The sequence below is a fragment of the Gekko japonicus genome, unplaced genomic scaffold (genome assembly GCF_001447785.1).
Source record: "Gekko japonicus isolate JY-2015 unplaced genomic scaffold, Gekko_japonicus_V1.1 scaffold94, whole genome shotgun sequence".
Lineage (NCBI taxonomy): Eukaryota > Metazoa > Chordata > Lepidosauria > Squamata > Gekkonidae > Gekko > Gekko japonicus.
Genome location: NW_015174274.1, coordinates 1894584 through 1907430, shown reverse-complemented (window position 1 = coordinate 1907430; position 12847 = coordinate 1894584). Strand labels below are relative to the sequence as shown.

The 12847-nt window shown below is 50.0% G+C and overlaps 1 protein-coding gene across 1 annotated transcript in view; it reads right to left on the bottom strand.

Moving 5' to 3' along the window:
- The window catches only part of LOC107120958 (macrophage mannose receptor 1-like), a 138675-nt gene that overhangs the window by 5807 nt on the left and 120021 nt on the right, over positions 1–12847 (bottom strand). The window contains exons 25-26 of the mRNA XM_015423750.1: positions 4882–4992; positions 2853–3047 (exon numbers count right to left, since the gene is read on the bottom strand). Coding sequence (XP_015279236.1) covers positions 2853–3047; positions 4882–4992 — 306 coding nt within the window. The remainder of the gene's footprint in view (positions 1–2852; positions 3048–4881; positions 4993–12847) is intronic.

The window sequence follows — 12847 nt, the reverse complement described above, 5'->3', positions numbered from 1 at the left end:
TGATGACACCCAGCTGTATCTGATGTTGGGCGGCCGGTCGGATTCCACTCCCGATGACCTTAGTCGGGCGTTACAGGCCGTGGCTGGGTGGCTCAGACTGAGTCGGCTGAAATTAAACCCGGCAAAGACGGAGGTCCTGGGGCTGGGTCGGACCGGTCCGGGGTTAGGGCTCCCGCTCCCGACCTTCGACGGGGCGCCATTGGTGCCGGTGGCGGAGGTTAGGAGTTTGGGGGTGCTCCTGGACTCCATGTTAACTATGGAAGCCCAGGTAGCAGCCACTGCCAAGTCGGCATTCTACCATCTTCGGCTGGTGCGGCAGTTGGTCCCCTTCCTCGGCCGGGATGACCTAGCCACAGTGATCCATGCGACGGTCACCTCGAGGCTAGACTACTGTAACGCTCTCTACATGGGGCTGCCTTTGTCGCAAATTCGGAAGCTGCAACTAGTGCAGAATGCTGCAGCCAGGCTGCTGATGGATCTTCCTAGACGGGATCACATCCAGCCTGTGCTGAAAGCGCTGCACTGGTTGCCAATAGCTTACCGGGTTCGCTTCAAAGTGCTGGTCGTTACCTTTAAAGCCCTATATGGCCAGGGACCAGCCTACCTAAGGGACCGCCTTGCCCCACATGTTCCCCCAAGGGCACTACGGTCAGGGACTCAACATCTACTGGCTGTTCCAGGTCCCCGTTCTATTAGACTCAGCATGACCAGGAACAGGGCGTTCTCGGTGGCGGCTCCTATCTGGTGGAATGAGCTCCCAGAGGAGATCAGGGCTCTGCGGGACCTAGCACAGTCCCGCAGGGCCTGCAAGACGGAGCTCTTCCGCCAGGCTTTTGAATAGGAGCCGCCACCACTAGTCCACCACTAGTCCACCAGCAGTCCATCATTAGTGCACTAGTGCACCACCATCGCACTAGCTACCATCTATCCCCCATATATGGACATCAAGATGGGGCATGCACATCTAGTTGCTGCATTATGGGCGAGAACGGGATGGTCAGGGACAGTCATCTTGCTTTTAGAAATTTTAGAATTTGTACAGATTGTATAATTTGCTAGGCATCAAAATCTGTTTTAAATAGGGCTGTAATTTAATATTTTGTATTGTTTTATGGTTTTATCTGGCAATATGCCCTGTAAGCCGCCCTGAGCCTCCGGGGAGGGCGGGATAAAAATGTGAATAATAAATAAATAAATAAATAAATAAATAGTCAGTGCAGCTTGCAAAATCACAGAATTCTTATTGGAATGAGGAAGCTGATAATCCCATTCATCAGAGTGTGCCACAGTTGTCACAGTATTCCTGGTGCTGTTCCATAAATGTCTGGATTGCTCTTCAGCTGTGTCTCTGCATTATCAGAGGTCCATCAGTGGCTATTAGCCACAAGGTATAGATAGGGGCTCTGGGGCAAGTGATGCTCTGTCTTCTTGGTGCTTGGGGGGGGGGTCAACAGTGGGAGGGCTTCTAATGTCCTGGCCCCACTGCTGGACCTCCTGATGGCACTGGTATTTCTGGCCACTGTGTGACACAGAGTGTTGGACTGGATGGGCCTTTGGCCTGATCCAACATTGGCGTCTCTTATGTTCTTATGCTTGACTGCACCCGCTGCCCATTCCTAAACTCAGGTGACTTCACCATGAATGCCCCGGAGAGGAGGCTGTGGAGGAGGGACCACCAGGTTGCCTACTGTGCCATATCAGTGCTGCTGTCTGGTAAGCCATGTAGTTTGCCTGGGGGTGGGGATGGTTGGAATGTAAGGGTTACTGTTGCAAAGGGGAGCTGATATGGCTGAGACAGGGCAAAGAGACATAGAGACAGGTCTTAACAGGGAAACAATAGGTTTCGGTATTCTGGGTGAAGCAAGACAGGCTACCTCAGGGAGAACAGAGGTTAGGCTTTAGGGTATTTGATTAGAGTAGGAGGCTGTCAGCTAGCTACACTTGTGTATTGGTAGTTATTCCTAACAAATTGTTGGATCCCCAGGCATTCGAAATAACTCCACGTTTGAATCAAAGCAAGGTTTATTTCAAAGCGATGGTTCAGACAGGAACAAGAACATTGTTAGGAATAACTACCAATACACTAGTGTAGCATATAAAAGGGATTTGAACCATGTTGGGCCAATGAGGTCAGTTCCCGCTGGCGGGAATAGAACTTGTAAACGCGCGCCTATTCCATGGGAATGTAACAGTCCAATACCATCAACACAGGTTCAGTTCACAGGGTAGATAACCATAACAAGCTTAGCGAAGCTCTGACTCCCCCCCACCAGCTGCACGACCTTGGCCAGTTCATGTCATATAATGAATCAACTTTACAAAATAACAATAAGAATCCATCATACTCTCAATAAAACTTTTGATTATTTGATTATTTAATTTTTTAGAACTTACCAGTCCTTCCTCCTTCCCACTCACCAACAACCTACCTTTTATCTGACCCCCAGCATCAGGTATATTTACTTAATTTACACCTGACCTTTCTCCACAATGGGGAACTAAAGCAGCTTACATCAGTCTCCTCTCTTCCATTTTCACAACCACCCTATGAGGTAGATGAGGCTGAGTGTATGTTACTGGCCCAAGGTCATCCAGGCAATAATGTGGTGGCTGCCTAGCAAAAGAAACCGAGGACATTTGTTTCTTAAAGCTAGAAGTGCTTCTTCTGTTATGGGGGGGGGGATTTAAGGAATTTTTCCAGCAGATTTCAGAATTTTCTGCAAAGGTGGAGATTTTCCAGGTTTGTAGAATGATGTCTTATCTGTTCATGGTTCCAGTCTCAGATTTTAACTATCCACAGTTTCAGCCACATTGAGAATTACTTATACTGATGGTAAATATTTAAGACTTACTTTTGGGTGTTTTACAAATATATCCACTGAGATCAGGTTGGCATTTTGAAACGAACCACTTCCCATGATCATTGCTCACTGCAGCACACAATCTATTTAATGATGGATCATATTCTGCTTCACTTCCATTTCGGGGCTCTCCAGTATCCCAGTTGACAAAATCTACTGCAGTGCCATCTTGCCATAACCATTCCCCTAATGGTATAAAGAAATGTACTTCTTAATGACTGAAAACATAAAGAGTAGCACATTTATGGACAGAATAGTATTATAAAGCTACAGTGGCTCTTTTTCATATAAAATGGTCTCTCATTGGATAAAATGAAAACAGAATCATAACAAATAAAGCGTTAACAATATAATTGCTATTATTTTATGGAAAATTGTCTTTTCACTTTCTTATACGTAGTTATTTCCCAATATGTATTTTCCATACCTGAAGAATCTTTGAAGAGACTTCAGTAATAAATACTTTTGATGTCTAGGTCCCTTGAGATAAGTTTATTTAACAAATGGAATCTGGTGCAACAGACTAGTATTGTTTCAGTCTAAGGCTGAAAGTTTGCTTTCTTGTGTATAGGCTTCACTGACAATGGAACTTGTGTTTAAATTTGTTATCTAGAAGGCCTGGCAAAGTATTATATCTCACCCCACTAACTAGTTGCCTAAGAGGAGGAAATATGCTTTGATTTAAAAAAATTTTTAAAGATTAAAAATAAACCTGACAGAAAGGAAATGTTAAGGAGTCTGGTGTTCTGTATGTTTGACCAGAGGTAGTCTCAGACCCTTTCTTTCTAGTGATAGACTTTTGAAAATGAACTTACATCCTTCTGCAGGCTGGTTTGACCAAGACTGCAGAGCAGCTAGGAAGGAGTTTGTCCCGTCCAAATGACAGGTGCATAACCATGAAAGTGGATCCTCTTTCACTGCCCATATATCTCTAAGGTTAACCTACAAGAAGTTTTAAAGCAAAATAAGGGGTTTTCTTTGGCCAGACTTCAGTGCCAGGAGCTGGGTCTGGCCATCTTAGAGAGGAGAGAATCCCAGTTCTGGGACCTAGTCTCCACATGCCTGGATAAAGTCTCCACTCTGTTGGAGGCCCAGGTCTCCACCAAATACTGGCACGCACACAGTTCAGTCAGATCTTTGGAACCAATTTTGTTTCTGCTAATGGGGCCACGGAGCAGGCTGATCTATCTACTGATCTATCTACCTTGCCCGAATATCCTCTTTTATCAGTTTCTGAGATCAGAGTTCTGATTGCTTCCCTTCCATCTGGCAAGGTGCCAGGGGAAGATATGATTCCTGCAGAACTATTTAAAGTATTTCTGTGATTGGAGGACTCCAAACTTGGCAAAGCTCAGGGCTATGTCCATCTATGTTCAAAGAGGCATACTAACTAAACATGTTATTGAAAGGCTATTTTCTAGTTAGATGCCAACATTCTTTCATGCTAATTAAACTCTTAATTAAAGTACATTTCCAGACCACTAGACCAAAGCAGTCTTCTGGTTCATTTACTGTCTGTATTTGGAGCAGTCTTTCAAAGATTTTCTCTTCTTTCTTGCCAGATATTTACTATGTGTCTTTTTTTTAGTGTGCTGCAGCTTGTATTGTGACTAGTATTTCTGTGGAAACAGGGGCCACTTCCGCAACTGTCACTTTTGTCATTTGTTTTCCCCTGTTGCTTCCCCCCCTCTTTCCACATGTGTTTTGCTCCCTCTGGGACTACTAGAGAAACCAAAACACATTAAGGGGGGGGGGAACCCTGAAGCGACAGGGACAAACGAGTGACAAAAATGACAGTGCAGACTGTTTATGCAGTGTGATTTTCCTGCCTCCCCCTCCTGTGGGAGTGTGAAATGCCCCCCCCCCCAGTCCTGTTCCTCAGCGGACGTTTCAGGCTCCCATGGGAAGACTGAAGTGGTAAAAATGCTCTCTGCAAACAAAAGTCCTTGCTGCTGTGGAAGCTTTACTCAATATCCAGCCCTGCATGTTGATTAATAAATAGTGAAGTTTAAACTGTTACCATCCACATTTTGTACCAATCCTATCCAAAAGTTTCCTTGATCGAGGTGCTGCATGTACTCTTTCAGAAACTTCATTTCAGCTGAATCTTCTATTGAAGTCAAAGAACCACCTAGAAAACATCAAGTAGAAAAAAATACGGTTTAAATGTTGCCTTTTTATTGAAAATTATTTTTAATGAAAAAGGCAGTTTCACGCAAGCCTGTTCTGTAACCACCAAACTATGGCACTCCTTGGGCATGATTACTTGTGATGGAAAATGCCATCAAGTTACATCTGACTTATGGCGACCCCGTAGGGTTTCCAGGCAAGAAATGTTCAGAGGTGGTTTGCCATTGCCTGCCTCTGCGTAGCAACCCTGGACTTCCTGGCTGGTCTCCCATCCAAAAATTAACCAGGGCCAGTCCTCCTTAGCGTCTGAGATCTGATGAGATCAGGCTATCCTAGGCTAACCAGGTCAAGGTAGGTAGACACTATTCAGAGAGCACCTGCTGCCTTGAGAACCTGTGCAGAGTGGAGGGAGGAGATAACATACTGTTGTGTATGCTGACCGCCACCAGGGGCCCAGCAAACAGCCAGAGCTTGACTCTGGAAGAACAATAGGGACTAGACTCCTAGTCCCTCCACTGGGGAACCAATGGGCACCGTGGCGGGAGATTCAAACCCACCAACGGGGCGCAGGGGAGTGTTCCTGGAGTGTATATAGTCGGCCTGCCAGCCATTAGTGGTTGTCTTTGTTGTGTACTAAATAAAGCGTGCTATGCACTACGTCGTTGTTTGTCATTCGTCCATGTGGCGACCCACTACACAATAATGGCGACGAAGGTGGGATCCAGCTGCAACTGAGCCGGGCCATCATGCGGAACTGAGGGAACGCGAAGCAGCAGTGATCTGATGAGCGATCCAACCAGCGAGGCCGCTTCTCTCCCACCCGCTCCGACGCGCACAATGGCGACCACTCCAGTGCTCGGCCTGCTACCGCCTTTCGACACAGCCCATCCGCAAGACTGGCCAGCCTGGGTCAGAGGCATCAAGTCCACGCTAGATTTCTATGATGTGACAGATGACGGCAAGAAAAGAGGATTCCTCCTGGCCTCCTGTGGCACCGCAGTCGTGTCCCTGGCCGGAAGGTTGTTGGCCCCAACGGACCTAGACGCCTGCACCTTTGACCAAATTGTCAATGCGTTGCAAAATTACTACGCGCCCAAACCAACTGAACTGACCTGCAGGGTAACCTTCTATACCCGCAGCCAGCAGGGCCCAGAATCCGCCGCCGAGTTCCTCGCGGAGCTGAGACATCTCGCCACCGACTGCAACTTCGGGACATACTTGGAAGATGCCCTTTTTGACCACTTAATCATGGGCCTGCACGAGGAGAAGCTCAGACGGTGGATCATGAAGAAGGCTGACCTCAAGGAGGCCCTCGCCATCGAATGGGAGAGGTCGTACACCACCCCGGCCACAGCCCTCCATGTCGAGCCGGAGGATCCCGAGGAGCAGGACGTCCACCGGGCCTACGGAGGCCCCCGGCAGTGCACCCAAGCACCGCACCGCACGCAAGCAACGAATGCAAGCACCGGCCGCCAGCATCCCAGCGTTTCCGCGTGTGCCAGCTGTGGGGATCGGCATGATCAGAAGACCTGCTGATTCCGCAATGCCGCATGTCGCAACTGTGGCCGCACGGGCCACATCGCGAAGGTCTGCTGCTCCAAGGCAACGGGACGGCCCCAACCAGCACATCAAAGAGCCGAGGCCCACTTCAAGGAGGACCCCGGCGCAGAGGACCTCTACTTCCTCACCCAAACATCGGAGAAGGTATTGCAACTCCCCGGCAAATCCCCCTCCCCGAAGTTCATGGCCACAGTACGTATAGAGGGGTCCCCTTGCGTAATGGAGGTGGACTCGGGCTCCGCGGCCTCAATAATCTCCGTGGCCATGCTCAAGCGCCTATGTCCTAAGGGGGGACCCCGATTGCACCCAGCCCAGGTGACGCTGATGGATTTCCAGCAAAACCAGGTGCCAATCAGGGGAGTCGGCAATTTCCGGGTGCAGTTCAAGAACTGGAACCTGGACTTAATAGTGGTCTAAGGCGTCCTAGTCAGTTTACTGGGGCGGGCCTGGTTCGAACCCCTGGGAATTACGCTAGAGGGAGTAAAGTTGTGCACGACCCAGGACTTCAAGGGGATCTGCAACGAGTTTCCCGCAGTTTTTGACAACTCTCTGGGCCGGTATACGGGCCCCCTGGTGTCCTTCCACTTAGACCCCTCGGTGGCCCCCATTAGAATGCGTGCCAGGACGGTTCCATTGTCGGTCAAACCCAAGATCGACATGGAACTAGACTGCCTAGTAGCTCAAGGCATCTGGGAGCCAGTCTCCCACACGGCGTGGGAGACCCACCATAGTCATGGTGAACAAACCGAATGGGGCAATCCGCATCTGCGCAGACTATAAATGTACGTTGAACAAGGCGCTACAGGACCACGCATACCCGGTCCCTGTGGTTAGCCACGTTCTGGCCACCTTGGGGCGGGCAAAGATCTTTGGCAAACTGGATCTCGCCCAAGGTTACCAGCAGTTGCCAGTAGATGAGGCAACAGCAGAGGCGCAAACGATCGTTACCCACCGGGGGGCATTCCGTGTTAAGCGATTGAGCTTCGGAGTGAGCGTGGTGCCCGGGCTGTTCCAGCAACTGATGGACTCTCTCCTTAAAGGGATCCCCGGCGTCACACCCTTCTCCGATGATGTGATGATCGCCGCCGCCACGGCTGCTGACTTCACTGATCGCCACCGTGCTCAGCCATTTCCAGAATGCTGGGCTGAAAGTGAAGCTGGATAAGTGCCACCTGGGAGTGCTGTCAGTGGACTTTTTAGGGTTCATGGTGGACGCGGAGGGCCTCCACCCAACCCGAGAGAAGGTTAAGGCGATCGTGGAGGCGCCACCGCCAAAGTCCAAGGTAGAACTGCAGGCGCTCCTGGGAATCCTGAACTTCTACCATGCCTTTCTTCCCCACAAGGCGGCAGTGGCGGAACCCCTCCATTGTCTGTTAGACAAGCAGGCCCCATGGGTGTGGTGACCCCACCAGGCCGCCGCGTTTCGGAATGTCAAAGAACTTTTAATTTCCAAAGCGGTCCTGGCCCACTTCGACGAGGCCCTGCCGGTGGTTCTAGCGTGCGACGCCTCACCCTACGGCGTGGGGGCTGTGCTGGCTCATCGCTTGCCAGATGGTCGAGAGGTCCCGGTCGTGTATTACTCGCGCACTCTATCTGCGGCAGAGCAGAACTACGCCCAGATAGATCACGAGGGACTTGCTATTGTGGCCGGGGTCAAGAAGTTCCATGACTTCGTCTATGGCCGACCCTTCATGATCGCAACAGACCACCGCCCGCTCCTCGGTTTATTTGCGCCCGATCGCAGAACGCTGCAAGTCATCTCCCCGCGCATCCTGAGATGGGCCATTTTCCTGGCGGGCTACGACTACTGGATCAAGCACCACCCCAGGAAAGCCATGGGCCATGCCGACGCCCTGAGCCGCCTGCCACCGCCGGATGTCGGGGAGGACCCAGCCCCAGTGCACCGGGTCCTCCAGGTGGAGGACCTTCTGGACGTGCCAATTCAGGCCGCAGACATCGCCCGCTGCTTGGCCTGGGACCCCATCCTATCCCAGGTGCTGGGCTGGGTGGTGAGGGCCTGGCCTACAAAGGTGGAGGGGCCAGAATTCGCAGCGTTCATGGCCCGCAGAGAGGAATTGTCGGTGCACAAAGGCTGCCTACTGTGGGGAGACCGGGTTGTGGTTCCCAGTGCCCTGTGACAGAAGGTACTACAGGCCCTGCACGAAGCACACCCAGGTATTGTGCGGATGAAAGGCCTCGCCAGGAGCTATGTCTGGTGGCCGGGAATTGATGCAGAGGTAGCGGCGTGGGTGAAACGTTGCCCCACCTGCCAAGCGGTGAGACCCAGCCCACCGGAGGCACCCTCCCAGTCCTGGGAGTCCACACACACCCCGTGGTCCCGGCTTCACATAGATTTTGTTGGACCATTCCATGGACTGCTGTTTCTGGTGATGGTGGATTCCTACACCAAGTGGCTGGAGGTAAGCCCCGTTTCCTCAACCTCCTCCAAGGCCACCATCCGTGCCCTCCGACAGATCTTCGCCACCCACGGCCTGCCAGACACCATCGTCTTGGACAATGGGACGGCATTCACGTCGGAGGAGTTCCAGCAGTTCCTCAGCGGCAACCTGATTAAGCACATCAGATCAGCGCCCTTCCACCCCGCGACCAACGGCCAAGCAGAACATATGGTGCGGACAACGAAGGAAGCGCTGAGCTGCCTGACGGAAGGGGAGTGGGAGCAGCAAATTGCACAGTTCCTCCTGGCGCAGTGAATCACGCCCAACCCGGTAAGCGGCCGATACCCAGCGAAGCTTCTCCTGGGCCAGAGACCACGAACCCTTTTGGACCGCCTGCACCCGGACTGGGTTCCGGAATCTCGGGACAAAGCCGAGCAGCGGGAAGCACCTTGTGGGTTCTTCCCGGAGGACCCGGTGTTCGCCAAGAACTTCGGCAGGGGGCCAGCATGGCTAGCGGCCCGCATCATCCGTCCCTTGGGCACTGTGATGTACGACATGTCGACCAAGTTTGGGCAAGTGCTGCGGAGGCACATTGATCAGCTCCGGCGGCGATGCTCCCGGAACACATCAGTGTGGAGGGTCCGGAACACCAGCCAGCCCTCAAGAGGGACACGCAGACACCCACCGAGCAGGTCTCAACCCCGGATGAGCAGCCAAGCCTAACGCCAGTGCTTCTGGCGGTCACGGGAGAGGCCCCAGCTGCAGGCGCTGCAGGGCCAGAAGGGCCTCCACAGGTAACACCCCCCAACACAGTGGTCAGTGCCCCAGAGATCCCGGTACCGACCCCCCGACGATCCACGAGAGAGCGACGGTCCCCGTCTTATTTAAATGACTATGTGACCTAGGGTGGTTCCGAACTATGGGGGGAGGGATGTTGCGTATGCTGACCACCACTCTGGAAGAACAATAGGGACTAGGCTCCTAGTCCCTCCACTGGGGAACCAATGGGCACCGTGGCGGGAAATTCAAACCCACCAACGGGGCCCAGGGGCGTGTCCCTGGAGTGTATATAGTTGGCCTGCCAGCCGTTAGTGGTTGTCTTTGTTGTGTACTAAATAAAGCATGCTATGCACTCCGTCGTTGTTTGTCGTTCATCCATGTGGCAACCCACTACACAATACATACCATCAGCCCCTCCAGGACTTTCATGATGCCCACTGCTGTTGTTTTTAAAAAAGTCCTATAACATTTATTGTCTCTAATCTTTTTTTTTACTGTAAGCCACTTTGAAGGCCTATTGCTAGGCAATAAGGCAAGGTAAAGGTTTCCCTTGCTTGAAAACCAGTTGAATTTGACTCTAGGGGGAGGTCTCATCTCTGTTTCCAAGCTGAAGAGCCAGTGTTGTCTGAAGACGTTTCCATGGTCATGTTGCCAGCATGACTAAATGCCAAGCCGCATGGAATGCTGTTCCCTTCCCACCAAAGCGGTACCTATTTATCTACTTGCAATTTCTTGCTTTCGAACTGCTAGGTTGGCAGGAGCTGGGGCCAGAGATGGTAGCTCACTCCGTCACACGGCAGTAAGGTTTCGAACTGCCTAACTACAGACCTTCTGGTCTGCAGCTCAGCATCTTAAGCTCTGACCCACTACAGCCCTTTTTAGGCAATAAGGCAGCCTGTAAATATTACAAATAAATAAATGGAATACACATACATAAATGTATTTTTTAAAATCTTTAAGAACAGATTCTTATCACTGTGGAAAGAAAATTGTAATAGCATGTAGTTTGGATTTATAATGAACCTTTAGTATTATAATTCTTTTCTTTACAGCATTTAGCCACACTGAACTTATACCCAGAGGTAGATTCGGGGGTGATCGCGGGGGATCGCAGTTCCCCCAGGTGAGGTGCGGGGGGCGGGGCGTTGGAGGCCGGGGGCCTTGGCAGGGCTTCCTCGCACTCCCGCCGGCCTTGCAGGTCCACCGCCGGGCCCCCAACACTTCCGCTGATGTCAGGGGGTGTGGCCTTATGACACACTTCCGGTGATGTCAGGGTGTGTGGCATATGCTAATGAGTTCCCCTAGCTCTTTTTCTACGAAACGACCCCTACATATACCCATAAGGTTTTTTGCCTATCCAGGAAAGCAGGCATCCTGCTAGCAGTATGTATTCAGAAGGGGCCTGCATTCCATTCCCAGGACCAGACCTAAGTATCACTTATCCAAGGTGCTAGAAATTTAAAACACCGAGCATCATAGTAATAACCTGAAAATGGGCAGGAAGACCTTTTTGTTCTAAAAGGTAATTTAATTAGTAATGCAAGGGTGCACAAGAGACAATATGTTTCACACCCCTGACACATCAGAGATAACACCAAGAGTCCTGTGTTATCTCCAAGGCCAAGAACATAAAGTAACATCCTGACACAATCATCTTAGAGCAGTAAATTCAGAATGTATATTGTTATTATGAAGTGAAAATTCTTGGGTAACTCTTTGATTAACGTGCCTGGCAAGGCATTGGGGCTCACTCCTGAAGTCAGACAGAAGTGCTGTCTCTCTGAGTCTAAGAGTGGGCCAGAGGCCTTCTGTTGACTATTGTATGTGTGTGCGGAATACTATGTTTTTGTTTTATCTCGTTATGTGCTTGTCTGTCCTTAGAGAATAAGTATTTGCATTGTGGGCTTTTGGTTTCAGCATCTGGCTGACCCAACCCACCTAACTGTTTAACCTTGGTACCAATTCTGAATAAAGTAGCTATCAGTGTTTAAGGAATGTTTGTGTGTGTGTGTGTGTATGTTGAAGCCTTTTAGTCTGCTCTGTTAGCGGGCCTGCATACACTTTCCATGGCCTATGGTAAGGGGCCATCACCAACACATAGAACCGAGGCATAGTGGGTGACACATATTAGGCAAGCGTGTCCACGGTTCCCACGACAATCACTTCATATTATAACAACAATATGCTTAGCATTTTATTGCCCTTTTGAGTATTTGAGGTGCTTCACATATCTACTCTTGCTATAGTCATGTAGGCTGAATGAAGAATGGAGGCTGAGAAAGCATGGCTTGCCTATAGCCAGCTGCTGAGTTCACAGCAGAGGCAAGATTGATTTTTTTAAATTTAAATCATTTTATCTCCTCTTTCACCACAAGCAGACTCAAAGCAGTTTGAACTGCAGAAATTCCTGATTCAGAGGAAAAAAAATCATTTCAGGTTTGAGTTTTTGTACCATAAATTCTTTTAACCTAGACAATTTAATATCCTACATAAACAGCATTCACAGGTTGCATGCTTTTCAAATGACTTGAGCTCTTTGCATTGTGCTTAGAATGGAAAGAGCCAAGTCCCATAGGTTGAACTCATCCCGAGCTCTTTGGGTCCAGCACATATGAATTTAGTAGTAGATGCACCAATAACTTTTGGTATAACGTTTGCTGTGTCAATCTCTCTAGTGTTACTAAAGTAGCAATTTACTGTGATGCAATTGTTTCATTTGAAATATAAATTGTAAATTTCATTCAGAGAGTTATAGAGATGAAAGAAGGAAAAGCAGGGTAAACAATTAGATGTAAGGAGGAATTCATAGGGTGAGAATGGAATCCAGGATGCCCTGCTGTCTTGGCTACAGCTGTAAGAGCATTGGCAGAAGCTGACGGGGGTATCACCCGGCTCTTTTGGTTGTAACAGCATTGAACCAGATCTGTTTACAGAATTTGGCCTGCGTTCCATTTCTTGGATATGGGGAACTCTCATGGGGTCTTGGCGTGAGGGACAAAGGGGGAGCATGCTTGCTCAAGGACTAACAGCAGGTACCCTCACGACGAGATGGCAGGGGAGAACAGGAAGGGGCAGTCATCCGTGTGGGCTCCAGCAACCTGCCATTCCATGAAGCAC